Source organism: Equus caballus, chromosome 8, assembly GCF_041296265.1.
Source record: "Equus caballus isolate H_3958 breed thoroughbred chromosome 8, TB-T2T, whole genome shotgun sequence".
Taxonomy (NCBI): Eukaryota; Metazoa; Chordata; class Mammalia; order Perissodactyla; family Equidae; genus Equus; species Equus caballus.
The window spans coordinates 47,041,539-47,067,195 of record NC_091691.1 but is presented as its reverse complement, the minus strand read 5'-3'; the positions used below and the strand labels follow the sequence as shown (position 1 = coordinate 47,067,195).

Here is a 25,657-nt window from a genome sequence, read left to right as displayed (position 1 = left end):
CCTAGCAAACAAACACACTGAGGAGGAATAAGAAACGTCTATTGGGTAAGCAATTAGCCGTCTCTGTCCTGGGGTCCTGGAGATGTGCCTCAGAGCCCCAGTGCTGCACTTGGGGAGGCGGACGTGGTGAACTTGAGCATGCGGGTCATGATAGGGCCGCAGCTGGGATGGGTGGGCGAAAGCTGCAGAGGTGGGAGCCACGCCCAGCACAGGCAGACTGCTTTCCTAGACCCTCCAACCATTGTTTCCGTTCCCCACACCCAGGAGTGAGGTTACAAACAGGTCTCCACCGTGAGACCAAGGCTGTGTCTGGGAACCTGAGACGGCAACTCACAGGGGTCCAGCTCTGGTCCACGTCTTCATGTCACGGGTGCATGAATCTGTTCTGTTAGAGCACAAACTCCTCTAACAGCCGTGTTTGTTTTCTCCTTCCACCTAGGAGAGAGGGCTTTACTTAGAGTAGATATGATAAGCAGTTGACACATACACAAATATAATGTACGGGTTTGACTCAGCTGTACCTTCAAGACCCCCAGTGAGAAGAGGACAGGTGCTGGGAGCTGAAAGCTTAAAGCGGTGCAGCCTGGCCTGGTAGTGGTGACCCCTCCCCCCTCCCCTGTCTGACTTCACCACAAATGGAGGCCCCAGACCCTTTATTCCCCAGAGCACAGCCAACACCAGGCTGTCATGCATAACACACTTTACTGAAGGCCTGAGGATCAATTGGCTGGAAAACCTTAAACCTGACCACCAGGGCTCTGGAAGGGTGTTGACCACGCCCCTCCAGGTGCTGGGGGGTCCCTTATTCCCACCCCCAATTTTCCCACGACCCAGGTTTAGAACTCCCACCCCATCTCTTCCCCTTAACCCTAGGCAGAGATGACTCCGGAAGGCAGCCTTTGAGAGAAGTACATGAACTACTTAAAACCTGAGTCTGACACAAGGGCCACATACTGCATGATCCTGTTCGTATGAAGGCTCCCGAACAGGCACATGTACAGACAGAAGGTGGATTGCCTAGGTCAGCTGAAGCGGGGGAGGGAGGAATGACAATGAGTATGGGGTTTCTTTTCGGGGTGATGAAAATGCTCTAAAATTAGGTAGTGGTGATTGCAGAATTTTGTGAATATACTTTGTGAATATACTCAAAACCACCAAACTGTACACTTTAAATGGGTGCACTTTAAAGCATGTGAATTATATTTCAATAAAGCTGTTATTTTTTATTTTTATTTTTAGTTTTTTTTTTTGAGGAAGATTAGCCCTGAGCTAACTTCTGCCTCCAATCCTCCTCTTTTTGCTGAGGAAGACTGGCCCTGAGCTAACATCCGTGCCCATCTTCCTCTACTTTATATGTGGGACGCCTCCCACAGCATGGCTTGATAAGCGGTGCCATGTCTGCACCTGGGATCCGAACTGGCAAACCCTGGGCCGCCAAAGTGGAACGTGCGAACTTACCTGCTGCACCACCGGGTCGGCCTCAAAGCCGTTATTTTTTAAAGAATCTGGGTCTGTGTGTCCTCTTGCAGGCTCAGGGCTGCCCTGAGAGCAGGGAGTCTGGATTTGCTTCGGGTATACAACCACATAGAAAGCCACCAGAGCTGCTGCTGCCAGGACAGGGGCGATTCTGCCTCAAGGACAGCCTCCAGCTTCCCTTGCAGGATGCCGAAGCTGCCAACAGCCTCACTTATTTGAAGAGCTGGGCCTCACCTCCAGCAGGTTGGCTCTGCTGGAGAAAACCGAGACGTCTGTAACAAAGACTAGCCCCCAGCGGCCATTCGGTATGGATGTGATGAATGAAGGGATGAAGAGACAAATGAGGGAATGATGGAAGTCACCGGGCAGGGTGCTGAGAGAGCCCTGGACAGAACCTCGGGCTCTATCTCTGACTTAGAGGGCTTCTCACCAAACAGCTCCCCTTAATGTCCATTTGCCATGCCAATCCTCTGGCCTGGGAATCGTGGCTAGAATAAGTCCCCGTATTTCCAAGGGCTCCACGGCTCTCCCTGAGTCTCACTCAGAGTGACGGTGTGAAGACAAATGGGCACAAGGGCCTTGCCTGGGCCAGCTCCGTGCGCCTTCTCTCACAGCGAGCAGGAAATTAATGACTCAAATGTTCCTTCTGGCTCAGGCAATTGTTTAAATGGGATTCCACCCTCAGCAGCCAAGGGAGGGGAGCCGGGCGGGTGGAGTGGGGTGCGGTACCTTCAGACCCCTCCCCTGTTGATCCTGGATGTAACTGGACGAAGGTTTTTTCACATGAGGCTGTTTGTTTTACTAAGAGCAAGCTGCTGCTGATCAGGCCACCGAAAATCAGCTCACAGCAGGAGCAAACACTCCCTCATTTCACCGGGGAGCACGGGATGGCTGCCGTCTCTGAATTGCTTCCAGAACAGAGAGAGCCTTGTGTAAGCTCCAGAATGGGCTCGGCCTTGCCCGTGGTTTGCTGCCCAGTTCAGAGGGCCTGGGAGCTGCCCAGCAGGTGGCCTGCATGCGGCCCAGGCAAGGGCGGCCAGTGTGGGGCTTGGCTCTTCTGCTTTGTTCTGACCCAGTGATCTGGGGGCGGTGCGGCGGGCGGGCAATGCCCATAGACAACCCATAACATGAGGAGGGGCCAGGGCGGACTGGCTGTGAAAACGGCTTTAGAATCTTGGCTTACTAGTGGTGAGTTGGGGAGGTTTCCTGTCCTGTCAGGGCCTCAGAGGCCTCATCTCTAAGGCATTCAGGGTTGTGAAGAGTAGATGACATAATGTGTGGGAGCCACCTGCACCCTGTCTGGAGCATCACAGGCACCTGCAAATGTTATTTCCCATCCCAGCCTTCAAATCACACCCTGGGCTGGCCCAGCCTGCCTCCCAGCGTCCAGCCCCACCAAGAGGGAAGTTACTCACCTTCTCTGTGGCTTCTCTGCAAACGAGCCCAACAGGATTCCTCCACCAGAGGCCCCTTGTGAGGACTAGGTGAGAAGCTGCATGAAGCAACACTTCACTGCATGGCCCCCAGTGGGCCTCAGAGCTGGGCCATGCGGCTGGCAGGGTTTCCTCAGGCACCTGTCATGTGCGCACGGCCTTGAGATTAACCACCAGGTCCATTTCCAGTTTGCACATCTTTCGCGCACCAGACTGAGAGCATCGCACAGGCACAGGGCTAGTTTGTTACCTGGTTGACACCACCTCCTCACAGAACCATTGGTGAGGGGGTGGCACATTCCACCTGTGGGGATCCTTGACTTCACCTGTGTCCCCCACAGCGGTTCTCTCTCAGTTGTTCTTAACCTGGAATCCATAGCCCCCAGAGATCCAAGAGACGGACTTCAGGGAGAATAAATTCCCCCCAATTACATGCTAAATTGTGTGTGTGTGTGTGATACCGTACATTTTGGAAGAGAAATTCCTTACTTTTTATCAGATGCTCAGAAGAGTCTGTATTTCCCTTCTTGGCTTTATTTTCTTAAAAGCACTTAGCTCTCTCTCTCTCTGAAATTCTATTATCTACTTGTCTATTATCTGTTTCTATCACTAGAAAGTAAGCTTCAGAGGAACTTGTCTTGTTCATTGTTATCTCCACAGAGCCCAAAACACAGCCTGGCACACAGGGGCTCTCAGTATCTTTTGAATGAATGAATGAATGAGTAAATGAGATACTTTGACCCAAAGGTACAGATCCTGCCCTGTAATGGGGGTCCAGGCAAGCCCTGGACAGTCAGCCAGGGCCCTCCTCCAGGGCATCTCTGGGGCTGAGGGGCAGCTGCAGCAGGGACTGGTTCTCCTGGGACAAGAGCTCAGGTTGGATCCACCTGAGAAGAACAGAACTCGAGAGCCTCTCCTGTATCATCCATTACCGTGTGACAAATCTTCCCCAAACTTAGTGGCTTAAAACACTTACCGTGTCTCATGGTTTCGTGGTCAGGAGTTCATGCAGGCACTGCACAGCTGGGTGATCCTTCTGCCCTGCGTGACCCTGACTGAGGTCACTTGACAGCATTCAGCTGGTAGATGGGCCATTGCAGAAGGTCCAGAACAGCTTCCCTCACTGTCCGGTGGCCTGGTGGCAAGCAGGCTGGGCTTGGTGGCGAGTGTCTACTGGAGCACCTGTAGCAGGTCTCTCCAGCACGGCAGCCTCAGGTAGTCGGACTTCTACACAGCAGCTCAGGGCTCCCAGAGGCTGTTCCAGAAGACCAAGGCAGCCACTGCAAGGCTGCTTTTGACGTGGAAGTCGTGTAGCCTTGCTTCTACCACATTCCATTGGCAATAAGCAAGTCACAGAGCCAGCCCAGATTCAAGAGAAAGGGACAGGACCTACACTGGGGCGTGAATACCATTGGGGTAGTGGTGGGGGCATCTCTGGAAAGAGCCACCACCGCCTCCCTCGGGGCTGGGCTGAGGGACAGAGCCTGCAGCCAGGGATGCTGGGTGGTGGCAGGAGAAGCCCAAGAGCCTCATACCTCTGACTTGCTTTCCCCAGAACAAGCAGCAAAGGACACTGACCCCAAAAGAGTCCCCACCACTTGAACCTCCAGCTGATTCCATATTCTCTTCCAATTCTTTGTCCACGGCAACTGCTCAAGAAAGATACCATGTTCCAAGCATCACTAACCATATATCGTATTCTTACATGCTTAGTTTTTCATCCAGAGCCCTGACTGTACTCTTTTTTGGGCCTGCGGACCTGGTGAAGAGAAGGGTGTCCTCTCCTGGCACTGTCACCCAGGCTTCTTCAACCTTCAAAGCGCTCAGCCATCTGAACATGCTGACCCCTGAGAAACCGGGCCTGAGAATTCCACAGTGGCTGGTTGTTCTGGAGACATTTAGAGTCATCATTCAGGTGACAGCAGCACGATTCCCAAGGTGCTCCTGGTTGCTCCAACCCTACAAAGGGTGGATCTCAGACACAACCAAGGGCAAAGGTGGTGGGAGGGGCTGGCACACGCTGGGAAGGCAGCTGGGACTCAGGCCACAGACCTTGCCCTTTGGCAAAGGGAGGGAAGGTTGCCTCCAGGGAGAAAGTCACAAATGACCTCACAGATGTTAGGAATCCACATCTAAGCACTTCTGACAATCCCCCGTAAAATGTGGGGTTTCATATCTCCTTCTCAATAGAACTCTCCAAGGTGAAGATGAAAAGAACGGGCTTAGTCAGAAAGACCTGGGACTTGGTCATAGCTGGGTGGCCCTGGAAAAGTTACTGAATCTCTCTGAAGCTCATTGGTAAATGGGGGAGACAGTTGCTGCCCCATGATTGAGAAGACTAAATGACAAGATGCACAGAAAGTACCTAGCACAGGGCGTGGCATGTAAGAAGCACTCGGTAACTAATGGTCTCAGATATTATTCCTGGGTTGGTAACCCCAGCAGCTGCTGCCAACACCCCTCTCCTCTGCCACTTCCCTGGGTCCCGTGCAGACGACCTGCTCTAGACTGGCTCTGACCAACAGGAACGCTGGCGAGCCAAATGCAGAAACTACAATTTTCTGGTAGCCTCATTAAAAAAGGGATAAAGAAACAGGAGAAATTTTGATAATATGTTTTATTTAACCAATGTATCAAAAATATCATTTCAACCTGAAATCAAGAAAAAAGTATTATGAGATATTTCACATCCTTTTTTTAATACAAAATCTTCAAAATCGGTGTGGACTTATGCTTCCAGCTCATCTGGATCTGGACCCATCCATCTCATTTCAGAGCTCCGGAGCCTCCTGTGACTGTGGTTATCCTAGTGGACAGTGCACGTCTAGAAGGAGCTGGCTAGCCCTGCTCTGTTCAGAGCTAACTGGCCTGGATGTTGGTAGAAGATGTAAGAACACCCTCCCCAAGGATAGCAACCTTTTCTGCAATACTCTCTAGCTGGGGTTGAAGAGAAAGGAAGGCAAATTACCAAGAAAATAAATGGTTTATTTTTCTTTGTATCCGTAGTAGATTAGTAATAACACACAATCATATAGAACTGGGCCTCTCTTGACAGAAAGTGTATTCTTTATTTGTAAAATTTAAAAAAAAACCAAAACACTCTGGCTTTGATGTGGGGCCAGCAAAGCCTAAGGTAACCAGGACCCAGACAGGACATGACCAAACGGGCCATTTTGGGTAAAAGGGAGTGCTGGGGTCACCTGGAGGTTCCCGCCCGGGGCTCTGGGGCCCTGAGCGCCACGGAAAGTGAGAGCTCAAGGGGCTGCTGTGATCTGGGCCAGCCCCTCGATGTGCAGACCTCTGGGCTCGCCCCACATTCAGAGCTGAGCGTGTGAACTTGGGCATAAAAGGTGGTGGGTGAAGCTTGAAGAAAATGGACGGAACAGGTGGAAGCTGAAGGACCTGAGATTTAAGAAACAAGGGAACTCTGGAATAGGATTTAAAAAAAATGAAACATACAAAAACAAAAAACCCTTCCTAGAGATTCTTTTTTTTTTTTGAGGAAGATTAGCCCTGAGCTAAGTGCTGCCAATCCTCCTCTTTTTGCTGAGGAAGACTGGCCCTGAGCTAACATCCATGCCCATCTTCTTCTACTTTATATGTGGGACGCCTACCACAGCATGGCGTGCCAAACAGTGCCATGTCTGCACCCGGGATCCGAACCGGTGAACCCTGGGCCACCGAAGTGGAACATGTGCACTTAACCGCTGCGCCACTGGGCCGGCCCCTCCAGAGATTCTTTTTAAAAAAAATGGTCTGTAGTTTTTCAGCAAAAGTTTTTCAGGTCAGTCTTGCTGGAAACAGGGGACTGGGCTTGTTAGCTGCACACTGTTCTTTCCAGCCTCAGGAATCTCCATTTGCTTAAATGGCACTTGGAAAGACACACACGAGGTGACATTTGGACAGATGCCACTTCCCACAAATGGAAAAGAACTGGCCTCAGTTGTATAGAGAGTTTGGGGGAAGTAAAAGAATACGGAAAATTATAAACCTAGATTTTCTATTTGATCCTCAGTCTATAGAAAGTTTAACATCCCGGATGAAGAACAAAAGCAAATCGAAACTATCTACGTGTGAAGGTCACTCAGAACATCTCTACCTTCAACGACAAGCAGAGACCATGAAACGACAGGAAATGAATTTCAGGTACTCAAGTGCCAGACTTTTTCAACAAGTTGGAGAAAATATGCAGAAAGAATGGCCACTGACCGAGCTGACCTTATTCTTCACAGGGCCAAGAACACAAAGGCTCATTTCCCAGATGCTGAAGACGTTCTCTCTCAGGGACGTGGGTGTCCGACACCGCAGGGCCTGACTGCCTGCCTACAGAAGTCTTACCGGACTTCATTACCTCCTACCTCCCAAAACAACCAAAACTGACGCCTGGCAGCGTGGTAAGGTATTCAAAAACCTATTATGAGCAGAAATATTTGGAGTTAGACCTTATTTTCTTAAATTCTCATTGTGGGTTCAGAATCGAATGACCGTTTCGTGCAAATTCATTTCTTTTGACTCCCATAGTGCAAGGTTTAGAGTTTTAATCCAATTTTTAACCCGGCCTGAAAAATATACTTCAGTGTTCAATGGTTGGAAATCTCCTCTGAGATATCAGGGAACTAAACGGATTAAAAGCTGGAAGGAGTATGAAGACAAATGTGTGTGCTGTGCGCACACAGACGTGCTGCGCTTTGTCTTCTTCCCTGCCCGGGGGGACGTCCAGCAGTGCTCAGAACCCATCTCTCTCTTGGTGATTTCTAGGACCGAGTCAACCAGCGGTGGGCACAAGAGTGTGCAGAATTCAACACAACACACAAACAAAAAGCCTGCAGCACTCAGTCTGGAGTAACAGTGCCCTTGCTGGCTTCCCACTTGGCCCAGAACTCCCACGCAACTGCCACCTCCCCCCGTGCCCCGTGGAAGCCCTGTGCTCCTCAGTGGCTCGTGCGGGCCCTCGGCCAGCCAGCCCGGGAGCTGAGAAAGGACGTCCCCAGAGTCTCCAAAGATGTAAAAACACAAACAAAAATGCAACAAAATACCTTGGGCCCCTACCACGTGGTGAGAGCAGGTTTGGTGAAGGGTGTTAATGAGGAGGCGGCTTGTCAACCCCGGTGGGCGGAGCCAGCACCCCCTACAGGGGAAATCCTGCGTCTCTTTCTGCACAACCGGGAACAGCACCATCAGCAGCGCCGAGCGAACCTCTCAGAGTGGGGAGACACAGCACAGTCCATTCTCTGCAGCGGCCCCGAGACCCCAGAAAGTCCTCTCTGTCGCAGTGAGAAGCGCTGGCCGCGCTCACGTCCTTGCTCTCCTGACCCCCGAGAGGGAGCTGGGAGCGCAGGGGCTGTGTTCCCGGTGGGCAGCCCAGGAGGCTCCTTTCGTGCAGGTCGCATGGTCTTTAGCTGCCCTTCCGCTCTGAGAAAACCAACAAGGCCTCTCCGAGTCCGCCGAGCAGGAGGCTGCAAAACACGGGAAGAGGTCAGCTTTCCCATCCCTCGAGCCAGGATGGACCACTGAGCCGCCCGGCGCCCACACCCGGCGGCCAGGGATGCCCCTCATTCTGCAGCTGGGACTCGCACTCCGCACCCAGATAGCCGGGCTCCGAGGGCAGGCCCAGGGATCCATAATCTCACAATTATTAAGGTGACCGTCACTGAATCCTTTCATTTCATTTAGACCAACCAAACATATAAAAATGAAAAAACACAAATGGGGAATTATGAATTTTCCACCAGAGCAGGAAGAAATATGGCCTGTGATTTGAAAATGAAAAAGTAGTGGGAGAACCGAGGACTGTGAGAAAAAGAGGAGTTGACTATTTTCAAATTTAATACATCCAAAGGTCTGCACATTTTCTATTTTAGAGTTCTCAGTAGGCAATCTGCTGTCTGTCTGAATCCCGTGTCATTCTTCCCAAAAAGCACTTCTGGGGACTGGGATGGGCCACCAATAAAGGATTATGATGGGGGTGGTTCCTGATGACGAAATGCTCTTGTTCAGAGGTGCCAAGAGCCCTCTCAATTCTACCCTTTTCTTCCTTTCTTCTCCTATCTCCCCACCCAATATCCCAATCCTCCTATATACTCACACACAACACACACACATTCAGGCCACGGCACCTTTCTATTTCTAACATGTATCTAGCATAGTTCTAACATATATGAAACACACATAAACTGTGCACATTATACTCCCAGTGAGAAATGTCACTTATGTGGGTGACTCTGACATATAGGTCATTTGTAGCATTTACCACTTTTAACACAGGAATGAATTGACTAAGTGTGAGAATATAAAAACCATAAGCTGAGTTCAGATTGTGACTCGGGAATTTATTAGCTTCATAATCCCGTGTGTGTTATTCTACTTCAGTTTCCTCATCCATACCGTGGAAGATGATCACATCTAACAGCCTCTGTGAGGCTTAGAAGGATACACCTGAAGCAATCTCCCGCTGTGCTTGGCCTATAATTCACAATATATAAAATACGATTATTTCCTAGTCGACTGCCCTCCCAGAACAGCAATCCCTTCCTCAGTGGCCCTCACAGCTGGCTGCCTGCCCAACCTCCACTTGAAGGCTTCTAGTGAGGGGCACATCCTGTTTGCAAAGCAAGCCTGTCCCACTGTTGAGCAGCTCTAGCCATGGGATCCGAGCATCGATGGGCATCTTACTTGTGGAAGGCCCTGGGCACAAGGTTCCTTCCTCCGGGAGGAAGCACTTCCTCATACTGACCCAACAGCTGCTTCTTACAACCTCACCTGTGAGTCCAAGTTCTGCTTTCTAGAGCAACGAAGAACAAATCGACTTCTTCATCACCCACCTGTCAACCCTAGAGAGTGAGAAAATCCCCTGAACCACCGTCATCTCCTCTCCCTGGTGACTACAGGCCTCTAGGTACAGGCAGAGAGGGGCACTAGTCAAGGAGCCAGTCACTGGGGGCGGGGGCTGGGAGGACGTCCCCTACATGGGCTAACAGCTGGGCTGGAAAGGAGAAGGGCAGCGGGGACATGTATGCCTAATGTCTTAAACTCCAAGTTGGAATGTACTTTCCTCTTTCCTACAGAAATATTATAAACAGTGCCAATAAATCAATGGATTCTCTTTGATGCAAATTTAACTCATAATAACGTAGCTGAAATTAGTGTCTACATTTAAACCAAATTAATTTGAAGATTTTCCTAGATCTGTAATCATCATTTATAGGATTGTTTCTGTGAGAAACTGGGGTCCAAGTTCCAAAAGACCATGTTTTGAAACATGACCTATTTGTGCTTGTCCCTTTTCTAGTTCAGGACCCAGACTCTGGAGGGTTCTGTTGCCTCTTCTCTTTGGATGCAGAATGCCTGTGAAGGGAAGCCATTCTTTTCATACACAGGCTCACCTCTAAAGATGCGGCTTTTCCTTTTAAGCAGATTTGCTGTTCCCTTTAGTATCCGTTAAAGAAGGCATACACTATCTTCTTAAACACCTGGGCAAGTGCAGAGCAGCCATGAGCCAATGCAAGGGCTGCACAGAGCTTTCAGTTTGGGAGGGTTTTATTTCCACAAATGTAACCGGGGCTCCATAATTTCTACAGTTTCCACTAATCCTCCTTAATCACCAGGGAGAAGAACAGGGTATCGGGCGGCTCTTTGCCACTTTTACTCCCACAGTCTTAGAACAATGCTGAAGTGTAATAACCTGGCATTTCATCCCTTTGGCTTAGCTATTTTCTGAAACACCAAAGCAGCTTGTGAATGCTAACATGAAAACAATCCTTGGTTCAGTTTACGGTTAAGAGAGCCAGGGAGGGGGGCTTTGATGCTGTTTTCTAAACAGCAGGAGAAGCTGACATGGGGTGCAGGAATCTTAATAGCATTACAACTATTTAAGGCAGAGCTTTACTGAACTGTTTGCAAATCTTGTAATCCCCATCATTCCTGAAACGAGCAAACTTCAAGTAACTAAGGCATAAACATCAGATTGCACAGCAGACCCAGCCAGAAATAGTCATCTCTAGCTTCTCCTCCAGGGGTTCATTTTCAGCGTCTCTCCAGTCCTTTTCTTTTCTCCCCTCCCATCTCAATTTTACATCTATTACTGGTCATTCAACAAACTCCTATTGAACTCACTAGACGTAGGACAGAGATGGCCTCCTTTTCCCGGCTGTAGGCCCAGCACTTCACGCAGCAGCCAATACACACTTACTCCATGGGCGATGGGATTCTTATCCCTGCCCCCTCTTTTCCCATCTTGATTCCAAACTATTTTTGTTCTCTTCTCTTTTCCTCATCAAAACGTATCTGCCTAATGTACCATTCCCTTGGGGACTTGCTGAGTGACAGTTCACAATCCGACAAACTCCTCGGTGGGGAGAGGTAATGAGCAATAGTCATTTAGAAGGCCCTTCTTAGCATCTGAAAGAGAAGGTTTCAAATTTTTGATTCAAATAGAAACTGGTAAGTTTCAGACACTGAGAGCACAGATGCATTTTGGGGTGTGTTGGGGGAAGTTCTTCCTTCACCCCTAAATTCATTCTTCCTATAAATAGACTTGGGCAGTCTCTAGGAAGCTCTCTAAAAGTAAAGGCATAAGATATCTTTACTCGAAGGTGACATAAAGTCATTTTCTAGAGACTCTTGGTTTTAGTGAGGTTAGTGTGAGGATCAAGTTCAAGCAATGCTTCTGTCGGTCCCACGATCAGTGGCAGGCTCAGTGAATGACTGGAAAAGGCGAGAAGTTGATCACGGAATCCTAAGAACAAAGAGGTTGTGTTTTGATTATTCCTTTCTCTCCTTGTCCCTAAACCATTCCAAAGAGAAGAGTGCCTCTCCTACTAAAAAGGATTCCAAGAGAAGGCGTCACCCACAACTAATGCTATGCAACAAGGACACCGCTCACAGTTCAAACTCTTTCTTCTGTATGTGTCAAATCCCTTTTGCTGAAATTTTGGAATAGAGGGAATTCATATCGATATATACCATAAAACCCTGTTAATTAAAAAATGAATAATTAAATAAATCTGGATAAATTCCTGGGCTTGCAGTAGACTGTTTTATAATTAAAAACAAGATAATTAGCTGGACAAGAACAATTGCTTTTAGTTAGAGACTTTAAAAGTTGACCAACGTAGGGTACTTAGGTTTATAATTTTTGTCGGGAACACGTATAGAAGGCTGGCTCCTCACGTGTTCCGCAGGCTCTTGGTGCTGGGCCGACACGAAGGTGAATGATGTGGCTCCTCTCCTGGAGTTGCTCATGGCCGCAGGTAGACTTGGCGTGCACGCCTCCCTGCTGCTCAGTGGGGTGGGCGCTGAAAGCTGTACACAGAGGGGGTAGGCGAGGCTGCAGAAGACCTGACGCTCCAGCTGATCCAAATCTCTAATTAGGAGATAAGCAAGTTTCTGAAGATCTTGCTGAAATTCCAAATTTCAGACCACTTTCAAAAGCGTTTTCTCCACTAACCAACACAAACCTTTAGATCCGTGCTTCCCAACTGGGGCGGTTTTGGCCCCGAGGAGATGTTTGGCAATGTCTGAAGACATTTTTGGTTGTTAAAACTGAGGGGGGTGCTACTGGCATCTAGTTGGGTGGGGTTCAGGTTTGCTGCTAAAAATCCTACAAGGCACAGGACAGCCCCCGACAACAAAGAATTATCTGGCCCAAGATGTCAACGGTGCTGAGGGTGAGAAACCCTCCTTCAGATGGCGTGCAGTTAAGCGGTTGCTCTTCACCTGTTCTGTGCAGCTAAGCTGCTGCCCACCCAGGAAAGTGGCCAATGACATGTGCACTCATCTTCTAGATGGTGACCTCGCTGGGGCCGTGCACTGTGTCTGTAGCCTCAGAGCCCAGCAAGCACATTTGGTGGAATGAATGAATATGCAAGCAAATGGCTGCAAGGATGTCAGCCGATACAGGGTCCTCTGGTCTCAGCCAGCCTGGAGCAGTGGAGGCCGTGCTGACTTGGAGATCCCACGCTCACGTGAAGGGGCAGCCTCTATCCATTCCAGCAACTGCTGCTGTGTGGAAGTACAGGCCCAACATAACAGCTGTTCCACGTTTTCAAAAAAATCTGGAAATCCAGCCTTTTATGGGGAAATCAACTGATTTCTAAATGTTGACTAATTTAAAATTTGAAAAGCAAAAAACAAGAAACGATAACTATACAGGCAAACCCAGTAGGTCCAAACAAAACAGGCCTGCAGCCCCTGCCCTTTGTGACTTCTGATCAGCAAACGCGCCCACCAGACAGAGAGCAGCCTCGGCCCTGCCCGGGATCTGAGAGCTGGTCACTCAGGCACAGCTTGAACACACCCAGTCTCTGGACAGTGCAGGCCAGCTCTGTGCAAAAGACAGAAAACGTGAAACAGTCTGACACTCCTCTTCTGGTGGTTCACTTTGTGGTTGGAAAATTCTTTGAGGCTGAAAACACACCATCCTTAAACTCAAGAGTTCTCAAAAATCAGGAAATTCCAAAGTCAAGCTTCCTTTTACAATAATCACACACGCTGTTTCCTTGATTTGGGTACACACAACCTTTCTTTCCATTCTGTTCAGGGCATACCACAGCGTTCACAGGATGTGAGACAGGCCGGAGACACGGCCTCTCACTGGCGGGTGCTGTAACGTGCAGACTTAGCATTTCCTCCCCACTGGAGAGCCATGTCACTCTGACCCCTCACACTCCGTTCCATACCTGGGTTTTTGTGGTTCATTTTTAAATTCTGTAGAAAATACAACTGATGAAGGCTTATTTGTAAGAAAGAGAAATACTGTCGAGAATTTAGACGATCACTATGAAGGTTAAGATAGAAATTTGGGGAAGAGTCTCAAGAACGTACTAGGATATCTTGGCAGTTGGGTTTTTGGACATTAACCTGCCTACCATTAGTGTCATGCCTTCCCAGGACAGGCGCAGAGGAAGACAGAGGGAGCACAGGCTTAGCTCCCTGTCGTTCAGCCCCAGCTCCGGTAATAAATCGTTAAGTCTCACCATTAGTGCCTCTGCCCCTCCATCCTTCCCTGCTTTCCTGGGGCGAGGAGGGCCAGATCCTCTTCCACCCACAGCCCAGCCTCTCCCTTCTGCATAAGGTCCGGTTTCAAGCCAGTTCCTACGCCTTCTTGATCACCCCGTCTTCTTTCCCACCTTCTGTTTCCACACTCATTGGGAATCCAAACAGTTACTATCCTATCCCATAAATTATCTTTTTGACTTCCCCTTCCCCTGAAAACTCTTGAGGATTGGATGATGTCTTCTACTTCTTAATGGCTTCCACATACTTTGCTTATAGCAGTCACTCAACAAATATTTTTAGCTGATTGATATAACTATAGCTTATAGTATTAAAAATCTGAGACAATGAGATCTTTTTCCTAAAAATGTTCCACTGGACATTCTTAGTTCACCATGTCAGTCCCTAAACAAGAAAGAGAGCTGTCTTGTCCTGGGTAACGCTTCTTCTGTATTGCTGTTGAATCAGCCAGATGCTCCTGACGGATGATCATACTGATGGGAAGTGGAACATTTAGGCTAATTTCTCTTCCATCTCCCTTACAACCTGCTTCTACCAGACATTAGCTACACTGTTGGTAAATCCTTGGTGTTTCCCAGATCAGTTCCAGGGAGGTCCAAGAAAGTTATGGGGCCTTGGACACACGCAGACCTGGTCTGACTCCTGGTCTAACCACCGAGTAGCTATAAAATCTTAGGAAAAATCACTTAAATATTCTGAACCTCAGCTTCTTCATCTTTAAAATGGGGCTAACTTGGAGGATTGTTGTGAAAGTCAGAGATAATATTAATATAAAAATGTCTGAAACAGAGCAGTTGCTCAATAAACGGTTAGTTATTACTAAAAGGAACAAGAGGAGGGTGTAGGAGTATTCCCTAATTTTTCTTTTCCTTCCATTTTTCTTCTTAGGGTAGGAAATGCCCCCAATAGAGGCTCCTGAGAGAGGTTGAAAATCCCTTTTTCTGAATGCCGTGAGCAAAAGCCCCACTTCTGTTGGCATGGGCTGGTTTAGATATGGACCTGCCCTAAGGCAGGCAGATGAGCAACTACAGATGCCAGCGGGGCGGCGATCTTTCACTTGTATCCAGGAGCAGCTCCTGGCACATGTGAGGCCCTCCGTAAATATCTGTTTATTAAATGAACTCCTTCCAGCCTGGGGCCACATGAGATGCAAAGTCACCTCCTGAGCATCCTCAGCTTGGTATTCCACAGAGCCTGGGCCTGCCCCTCATGTTTATCCTGCAGGAATCTCCTACTGACGTTTAAAAATGATGCTGTTGTTTCTGTGGCTATGATAGCACCGGAGGGTTCTTCACGAGAAGTCCTGGGAGATGGGAGGCTGCCATGGCTCACCCCGGCACCAGCACTGGCCCCCACCAACGGGCACTGTGGTCCTTGAGTCAAAAGGAGACAATTCTACAGGTCTGAAGTGTGAACAAATGCAAAAAACGAGGGGACCAACTCTGATCCCCAGCATGAGGAAAAATAATGATTTCCTAGAACTATGCCTCATTTGAGCAAAAAAGCAACAATATGCTTTTTCTTTTCATGACACTGGTAAAGAAATGTAAAAGCCTCGTCTAAAACTTGTCTGCATTTCAGTTTTGAGCGCCATTCCAGGGGCTGGGGTGGGGGAATCTGCCAAACAGCATATCAAAATTGGAATGGAAATACGCATTATCTTCAAGTGGCCCGGGGCTTGTCATTCTTTTTAAAACAAAGGTTAGGAGACCAGTAAGCAGCAACAACAACCATGAATTGTCTTCCACAGTGTGCTGCACTGGTACTCAGGCCAGGCAGCGGTGTCGTGGGGAGGGAAAGCCGTGTGTCACCAGGCCAGCAGCCTGCAGGCCAGGCGAAGACTCAGCAAGGACTCCACTCTTCCTGGGTGACGAGGGTCTCATCTTGCTTGGCAAGCACCACTGGCTGTGGTTTCATTTTGGAGACAACAGAGCCCACCTCACTTGGCATATACATCCCTGACCAGACCTCGCTTGTTCTCACCCGGAAACCAAACTGTTGTGACTTCTGGCAAGTGTGACAGCAGGAGCAGAGGAGAATAGACCTTTATTTTTACTCGATGCATTTCTGCATTGTTTTAAACATCTCACAAATAGCATGTACTGCCGTATGGTTTAAAAATGCAGAAGTATATACCCCCCAAATAAAGCCCGGCCGTTGATAAGGGGAGCAACAGCAGTTTAACAGTTGAAACTCGCCACCACCCCCGCCCCACCGCGTTTGCCTCCCGTGCAGATGACCGACCGAACTCTCGGGAAGGATCACACAGACTGGTTTGCATTTAATAATCTGGAGTAGAGCAAACTCTTAACCTGGTCAGCTCTTCAGTGGGCAGAGTCTGCGGAGAGAGTTCAGCGGTGGAACACACGTGATGGCTTCCTTCCGTTCCCAGCATGGTCACGACCACCTAGGTGGCCCTCGAGCAGAACCACAAGAGGCACATGGCCCTAACAAGCCCAAGGACCTGCTTCCTCTGTCTCAGACGGAGAGTTCCTCGGCCTGTGTCTGAAGGACAAGCTGAGGCTGGTCGGGCTGAGTCGTGCTGTGGCACTGATACAGTCAAGCAGCCTCCACATGTCCTTGTCACTAGTTGGCCAAATCCCCTTTGTGAATCATGGGCTCCGAGGCCTATGGAGCAAGGCTGTGTGGCCTTTTCGAGGAAGTGTGCCCTATGGTTTCCATCACAACTGCCCCATTTAGCTCCTCGGTCCCCCGCAGATGGCAGGCCACTGAGTCCTGAGCCGCAGCATCCTGGGTCCTCTCCACAGCCACCCCCCACGCGGCGGCCTCAGCCATCCCTCTAAGGTGGCCGCCTGCTCGAGTCACCGGCCGCTTACACCCTTCACCAGCCGTCTCCTGCACCCACCATGGAGCCCACATGCCTTGCAGGGGGCTCTTCCTCCCAGGAAGGAGGCAGACCCTACCAAGCAGAACCGTGGACAAGCAAGAGTGTCAGGCCCGTCCGGAGGGAGGGCAGCAAGGCGACAGGAAGCAGAGGGGGACTTAGACAGGGTGTGGTCCAGGAATGCCTCCCTGCGGCCACCTGGATGCGGAGACCTGGGGGATGAAACTGCACAGCTCAGGGGAAAGCATCCCAGGGCGAGCGAGGAGCCCACGGCTGTGAGGCGGGCATGGTCACGGCACAGAAAGGCGCTCCCCTCCCTGACCTCTAGACTGAGTCAGTCAACCACCTACTGGTATCTCGACTCTGAGTGCACCAGCACCTCAGCCTTAATGTAACTCAGCCGCCCCAACTCCTGATAACCCCACCCCACCTTGCAGAACCCCGATCCTCACACATGTTCCCCGTCTTGCTGAAGGGCAACTGCATTCTTGCAATGGCTCAGGCCCAAAACCTAAGAGCCATCCCAGCCTCCTCTCTTTCTCTCAGATCCCACCGCCTTTACCCACAGGACACTGCAGGCATCCTACCCCTCCACTGTGGCAGCCCACTCTCAGCCATCGTGCACCCTGACCATTGCTAGAGTCTCTATCTGGTCTTTCTGTTTCCTCCCCTCTATAGCCTGTCCCCGAACCAGCAGACAGAGGGATGCGTTTTTAACATAGGAGCATGTGGCTCAAAATCCTCTAATTGCTTCCCATCTCACTCAGGGTAAAGCCAAGCCCTTACAACGGCCTTTAAGACTCCTCATGGTCAGCCACCAAACACCTCTCTAGGCTCATCTCCTACTAATCGCCCCCTTGTCATGCTGCCCTGGTCACACTGCTGCTCAAGCAGACTGAGCACACTCCCACCTCAGGGCCTTTGCACTTGCTGTTCCCCTCAATATCCCATGGCTCACTCCCTCACTTCCTTCAGGTCTCTGCTCAAATATGGTAGGGAGAGGGAGGGCTATCTTTAAACAAATGGATGGTTGCTTCTAAACAAGGGTGATCTGGAGCTTGACTAAGAGAAAATGAACTGAAGGATCAAAGAAAAAAAACAAACATAGCGATATATATACATTTTTTAAAAAGTGGTTAACTTTTTAATAACGGTTAAAAATCGTTTCATAGTGGTTACTCTCGTGTGGATGAGTGGCTGAAAGGTGAACTGGTGACGTTCTGTTTCTTAATGTGGATGCTGGCCTTAGTAGGTGTAGTATACTCAGTTTGTGAAAATTCACGGAGTTGCATATTTATGATATATGCACTCTCCTGAATGTATATTTATACGTAAATAAAATATATAGCCAACACACGCACCCTTTCTTCAACATTTGAGAGCAAAAATTAATGTCCTGATAAAACCCAAACAACAAATTTGCTTTTCCTCTCTCTATGCAAAGGACTTACCATCCCACAGTTGCACTGGTCAGAATCGTATCAAACAGCAGTACCGAGAAACCGGCTGTGATCACCTGCAGAAATAATTTCAACAAGAGGTCATCAGAGCTGTAGGACCTTGGTGACCTTCTCCAGTCATTCTCTACAAGCTTAGTTCAGATCCCTCATTTGAACATTTCTTTCCACTTCATGACCTTCTCCCCACACACTTCCTAGTCCCCGGTATTTAGTGCTGCCTCTGAGCAAAGCATTTGGTGCAGAAAATACCAGGTCCTAGTCTATTTTGGAGGTGGGAATCTTCAAAGAAGCATTTCACTTCCAAACTTTTCCAAAAGAGGAGGCACACAGCCAGCATCTCACTCATCTCTCTCCAGGTCAGGGGCGGAGTGAGAACAGGCATTTCCATCTTGTCTCAGCTGCACAGAGCGAATCCCCCAGGTCAGTCGTGCGCATGAGCCGGTTCGCAGATCCTCCAGATAAAAACTTCTCTGTCCACCTGCCTTTCCCCGCAGCGCTGTCTCCCCCTCTTGTCCCAATGCCTCTGTCTTTCTGGCCCATGTCACATTTTCTAAGAAACCAGGTGCTTCCTGGGGAAGGGAGCAATTAAATCATTAACTAATTATTTGCAAATATCTAGAAGCCAAAGGAGATGGGAAGAGGTCACCCCCGCATCTCTCGGAACTAGAAGTCACAGAAAAGTCTCTTAGAAATGGCATCAAGGGGACTCAGATTCCCATGGAGCCTCTAAACGTCGGGACAAAGAACATGTGTGACAACCCAACTTTGTCAACACATGTAATGTTTGTTCAGGAAAAGAAGTTTTTTGTTTCCAGAAATCTGCATTATGGAATGCAAAACAGCTCTCACCCTAAGGACTTGCTGTCTTGCAATGAGAAGTAAGAAGCAGGCTGCATTGGGAGGGGTCACTCAGGCTGGACGCCCTCAGAAATGTCAACTACTATCTCACTCAAGGGGACTGCATATGCTGTCCTGGAGGCCTCTTCAGGTCTCCCAGCTGGGAACAAGGCAGAAAGCAGATGGTCAGACGGAAGGAGCATATTAATAAGTCTCATCTTCATTCATTTACTGTCTCAAAAAGAAGTCTGGAAACATACACCAGGAGTCTTCAGTAAAAAAACTTTGTGAAATTTTGGAACCTCTGTAGTTTACCCATTTGAGGTCACTTTCTGTTTTTTTCCCTTTATTGATTTGCAGCAAAAACCTTGACAACAAAAAAGGCCTGTGTTGTCTTCAGGAACAAAAAAGAAGAGGCAACATGGTCAGGGAGACCACTGCAAAGCAGAACCCAAAGGACAAGAGGAAAGAGATCCGTTAAAGTGTTGAATGGTGGGTTTTATCTTAAAGAACAGGATGTCCTACCCTCCCACCCTCCTTTTATTTTATTTAGGATTTTTGCATCTATGGTATAAGCGAAGTGAGTCTAAAATTTCATCTTGCAATGCAATTGTCTGGGTTTGGAAACAAGGTTCTACTAACCACATAAGTTAGTTCCTGAGCTTCCCTTCTTTTCCCATACAAGATAAAGAGATCTGTACTGTGAAAGGTAACCCCAACTCGAACGCCCCTGGACCTGGAGCTTCTAGTAGGGGTGGCCTTTAACAGCCACTGCCCTAACCACGTCTTCTCTTTCTCCTTTATTCAAGTTTGCCATTTTCAGTTTTGCCAAAAATGTATTTCATCTTGGTTTTCCAACTCATTAGTATTTAGCTGTTTGGATAAATATCATTTATTTCATTTATGCCTGTTTTTATCACCTTCCGTTTTATTCTTGCTTTTTACTTCCTTTTTTCCCCCCTCTTAGTCTTGACCAAAGTTAATTACCTTGTTAATCCCTCTTTCCTTTTGCAACTCCTTGGACATTTTCTGGGCTGGTGCCAACGGAGATGGATTTCTTGGAATCGCTGAAGAGGTTCCATTCTACTGATGGATGTCAGCAGCGCTGGCAGCCTGGTGTAATGGAGCACCTCGCTGAATTTATGAAGGGCTCAACTAGCCTTTCTTCATCACCATTGTCTTCATCTCCTTTGCCCCTTTTTAACATCTTTTTTCTTTTTTTCCAACTTTTTCGAGGAATAATAATTGCCATATATAATTGTATATATTTAAAGTATACAACATGATGATTTGATACACACATATATTCACGGCGTTCTTTGAGCAGCTCCTCTGCTTACTCTCTGCCTGCCTGCTCCACGTGACTTTCGGTCTCCCCTGTGAAGCGGTCACCTCCCACGGGCCGTGCAGCAGCCGCAGCCTGGGACTCGTGCCTCCGTGAGCTTATTCAGCGTAGGAGGAGGCCTGTCTGCCATGAGATAGACAGCTGGCCCGCTTATTCCTATTAACTGCACCTTCTGCCAAGAAAAACACATCTTAAAATTTTCAAACCAGCCCTTGCTTGAAAATAAGGTTGGTTTAGGAGCCACACTGGTGCCTCTGCCATCTGCTGCTTCCTGGAAATGTTTGGATAGTCTCCTGCCTGTCTCCTGAGCTGCTTTTTCCAACTTCTCTAAAGTTTTATCTCTCAATGAGCAAATTTTCTGCTGGCTGAGACACTCACCAGAATTTCCCAACTAGGTTTGTCTCATTTATGGAGGGAACGTATAGTGAAGTTGTTTGCACCAGAGACAGAGCTACTGTGGAGTCAGCTGGGCCACTTTTTATCTATGCAGTAAGAACCACCAGTTTCTTAGGCTTCCCCACTCTTACTTCCATCACCAGTCCTAGCAGTCAGCTCTCTTTTTGGAGGCGTCTTCACACACACACACACGCAGAGTCATCAAGTTTACCACTTCCCAAAAGTCACTGCATAAGAAAGGACAAGCAGCAGCCAACAACGCCTCGCTGAGGGGCAGACACTGGGCCACTGGCCAGCCTGACTTACCCACTGAGTGACCTGCACCCACACATCAACGCCCCCATGTCTGAGGTTCACGTTCATGCCTCGGCAAGCACTGGATTTCTATATGCCCTGGGCCTTAAGGGCTGCTCAAGAACACTCGGAAGTTTGAATGATAAGTCTGCTCATGCCAAAGATCCACTCTACTTCTAGTTCTGTCGAGGAGCAAATAGAAGTCAGGAGTGGGTAAGCGTGCCAATCTGGGTACAGAATGTCCCAGGTATAGTCACTCAGGGGCAGAACTTGAGAGGTTGAGGGACTCCCTAAGATCTCAGGTGGGGAAGCTGGGACCCAGAGATGGTGCGTGACCTGCTCCGGGAGCCCAGCTACTTCATGGCAGTGAGGAAGAGAACCAAGGCACTGATTCCGAGGTCAGCCTTCTCTCACAGCCAGAAACTCAAGAAAGGGCCCAGATGGCTCCATACAACTTTTTTGAAAAAAAGAATCCACTGAAAGCAGGGCTTTGAACAAATATTTGCAAACCCATGTTCATAGCAGCATTATTCACAATAGTCAAAAGTTGGAAGCAACCCAAGTGTCCACTGATGGATGAATGGATAAGCAAAATGTGGTAATGCATACAATGGACTATAACTCAGCCTTAAAAAGGAAGGAAATTCTGCAATATGCTATGACATGGAGGAACCTTGAAGACACTATGCTAAGTGAAAGAAGCCAGACACAGAAGGACAAATACTTCATGATTTCCCTTATATGAAGGAGAGTGGTCAAACTCAGACACAGAAAGTAGATGGGGGCCACCAGGGCCTGGGGGCAACAGGGATGGGCAGCTAGTGCTTAATGGGGACAGAGCTTCAGTTTGGGACGATGAAAAAGTTCTGGAGATGAATGTCAGTAAAAGCATAAACTTTTTTTTAAAAAAGCCTTTAAAATGGCTAAAATCTGCTCATGAAAAAGACTTCAAGTTACTCTTGGAACTTACCATTCAAGAGACATGAGTAGCAGCCATTACTACTAACTGTTGTTCTTGCTTTCAAAAACCATTTTTTTAAATATAAATTTTTCCCGAAAGAAGACAGAGTCTTGTGGTCTCAGGAATGCGTCCTTCGCACACACAGACCTCACCCACCCACGGCAGCACCTGCCCTACCCGGGATGCCAACAACAGCAGAACTCAATGCGTTGTGTCGGCACATGGCTTTGAACTTCCTGGCTTGGTCAACGGCTGTCACAACCTCTGTGTTATTGAAACAGATTTTGGTATTTGAAGCAGATCAGGTTTGTTTTTTAAACATTCATTTCGATCCCAAGACAAATTTTCTGTTTGTTTAAGAGAGAATAAAGAGGAGTGGCTGTTAGTGGAAACCTGCCAGATAGTCATGCATTTGGGGGAGGATCAGAGATTTGGGCTTGTTGTTGTTATTGTTTTGCTGTTGTTGTTTTAAATACATACGACAAGAAAAAAGTAGCCTACTGCAGCCTGCATACAAAGCCCTTCACTGAAACTCCTGTTACAACCATGCGCCTCTCACTTAAACTGGTTGTAGCTTTCCAAACACAGCTTCACACTATCATCTTGCCTTTGCTCAGCAAATTCTATCTAGAATAATTTCACAGGCCTTTTCGCACAATTCCTACTCACCTTTGGAAAATCCATTTCTGGAAAACCTTCCCTCAACCTGGCTCCCGTCCACACATCTGAGTGGCTCGGGGACCTCTTCTAGAAGCTTCCATAAATCTTTGCCATTGTATATGCCAAACTCGACTGAAATGCGTGGTCTCCCCACTGAGGGAGACCATCTTTGTACGTTTGGGACCTAGCAACAGAGACCCACATATAGTAAGCACCTGATGCATTTTACAAAACTGCACTAGGTCATCAGAGCTGGTAATCTAACTTCAAAGGTCACAATTTGTTTATTTTTAAATCCCTTTTCACATATAGGGATAGCTGAAATCAAGACTTGAGAACCACGAGGACACTCTCTGCCCCTCATCTCCGCTGTTTTGACCAGTTACCTCCACGGGGCTAGAAAGAGCCCCACAGAGAGGATCTCAGACTGGCTCTCTCTGGTTCCAAGTCCAAAAATGTCAGGGAAGATTCCAAATGGCTCCTGGACCAACTGACTGTGGTCTGGGAGACAGAGCAATGTAAGAACTTTGCTCAAACTTGAACTTCATGGCTGGAATGGAGGAAGGACCGTTCCCTGGAGGAAGGCAGGAAACCGAGCAGGAAAACAACAGATGTCTTCCACACCCCAGCCCTTAACACCACCTGGGAGCTTGTAGGAAATGCAGAACCTCAGGCCCCATCCCAGACCTACTGAACAACGTCAACGGGGGAACAGATCCCCAGGTGATGTGCAAGCACAATTAAAACGTGCGGAGCTGTGCTCTACACCCTCCAACTCCAGCACCGTCCCAGGAACTACTCTGTCCAGCTGGTATGTGACCGCTCAGCACCGCCATTATCTCTGAGGAAGGGCAGACTAGCTCTCTCACAGGCCGCAGAACTGGAGGCACATGTCAGACTGTCCTGGAGTCCGTCTGTGTTGCAGACTCACATGTGAATCTTACTAACCCAATCTTCCTTTTAGGTCAAAGAGCAAATTTTTTAAAAATTTATAATCTGAGAGCAGCCTTTCTTTTTCTCGTAGGACCGAAGGAACTATTCTAAGTCCACAGAGAGACAGAAACACAGACAGAAACCACAACTAAGGCTGAGAATGCTATTTGGCGTTTTAAAAAGATTCAGTTAACCCCTATTACAAATTATATGATTTATTACCATGATCGTTGTAATAATTAATCATAGACAACTTACGCTAAACTCCAGGCATGGCTATTAACAGTATTTTATATCACTTCATTAAAACATACCATGAACAATCGATTTTGTTAGGTATCAGAAAAACAGCATTTACCACAAGCACAATAGGATTGAGAAGATAGATGAGGAACAAAAAGAGATTAGGGTCAGGTGAAGGAAGGATAAATTTTAAACCTACAGAAACCGTGGGTGACTTTTAACAAACTTTAACATTTTACAGAAGAAATAATAGAACAAAATTAGAAAAAATGTGACATGAATACCTAGTTCATGGAAAGGAAGGGAAGGAAGTCTCCAAAATTTAAAGAGGGCAAAAAATGTCCCGGACCCAGGGCTCTGCAGTGTCCACGGATGAGCTCACTTCTCCTCACAGCAACCCTGCACAGGAGGGTGCAGAGGCCCATTTTACAGACGAAGAAACTGAGGCTCCTAGAGGTTAAATGCCTTCTCAAAGCACACAGTCACGACAAGACAAGAGCTGGGAAGAAAGCCCAGGTCTCCCGATTCCTATGCCAATCCTCCTTTTCCAGCTCCAAGCTAACCCTCAGGGGTGGCTTTGCTTGACCCTGGAGATGTCAATTTGACTCAGTAGCTCCCAACTCTGGCTGTACATCAGAAACTACTGACAAGTTAAAAAAAAAAAAAAAACAAACACTGAAGTTCGGTCCCAAATCAATCAAATTGGAATATCTTATAATGAGGCCCAGGTATCAGCATTTTTTTTTTTGGAGGAAGATTAGCCGTGGGCTAACATCTGCTGCCAATCCTCCTCTTTTTCCTGAGGAAGACTGGCCCTGAGCTAACATCCGTGCCCATCTTCCTCTATTTCATATGTGGGATGCCTGCCACAGCATGACTTGATAAGCCATGTGTAGGTCTGCACCCAGGATCTGAACCAGCGAACACTGGGCTGCCAAATAGGAGCATGCGAACTTAACCGCTATGCTACCTGGCTGGCCCCAGTATCAGCATTTTTCAAAGGAGTCCCTAATAATTCCCATATGCAGGTAGAGTTGAGTCTCTGATTATTAATGTATTATGAGTTTGAGTCAAAGTATCCATAAACTGCCAAAATTCCAAGAACCATTCTATAACATTGATGGATAGGCCAGAACCTGGTAAATAAGATGTTATCGTTACTATCACCATTAACATCATCATCGCTGCAGGTAACATTTACTGCACCAATTTACACTCCCATCAGCAGTGTATAAGGGTTCCGATTTCTTCACATCCTTATTCTTGTCTTTTTATCATAGCCATCCTAGTGGGGTGAAGTGGTATCTCACTGTGGTTTTAATTTGCATTTTCCTGATGGCTAGTGATGTTGAGGATGTTTTCATGGGCTTATTGGCCATTTGTTTATCTTCTCTGGAGAAGTGTCTATATAGATTCTTTGCCCATTTTTAAACTATTTGTCTCTTTACTATTGATTTGTAAGAGTTCTTTATATATTCTAGATGCAAGTCCCTTATCAGATATGTGATTTGTCTGTGGGTTGTCTTTTCACTTTCTTGATGGTGTCCTTTGCAGCACAAAAGTTTGTAATTTTGATGAAGTCCAATATATCTATTTTTTCTTTTGTTGCTTGTGCTTTTGGTGTCAAGGCCACATTTTGAGTAGCAAGGAATTCTAAGTCACTATTCCAACCAACACCTTAACTAACACTATACATGTATCATACCATTATATCACGGTTTTCTTTGGGGGAGGTCATTCATTCATTCTACCTTCAAACAT

At 47.8% G+C, this 25,657-nt stretch overlaps 1 protein-coding gene across 4 annotated transcripts in view; it reads right to left on the bottom strand.

The window, feature by feature from the left end:
- Positions 1-5,508: 5,508 nt before the first annotated feature.
- TMEM241 (transmembrane protein 241) overlaps positions 5,509-25,657 on the bottom strand; it is a 121,246-nt gene continuing 101,097 nt past the window's right edge. For all 4 annotated transcript variants that reach the window (XM_005612767.4, XM_070220724.1, XM_023647498.2 and 1 more), the window contains 2 exons: positions 18,219-18,283; positions 5,509-8,365 (listed from right to left, as the gene is read on the bottom strand). In XM_005612767.4, the coding sequence (XP_005612824.1) occupies positions 8,305-8,365; positions 18,219-18,283 (126 nt within the window). In that variant the 3' untranslated portion in view covers positions 5,509-8,304. The remainder of the gene's footprint in view (positions 8,366-18,218; positions 18,284-25,657) is intronic.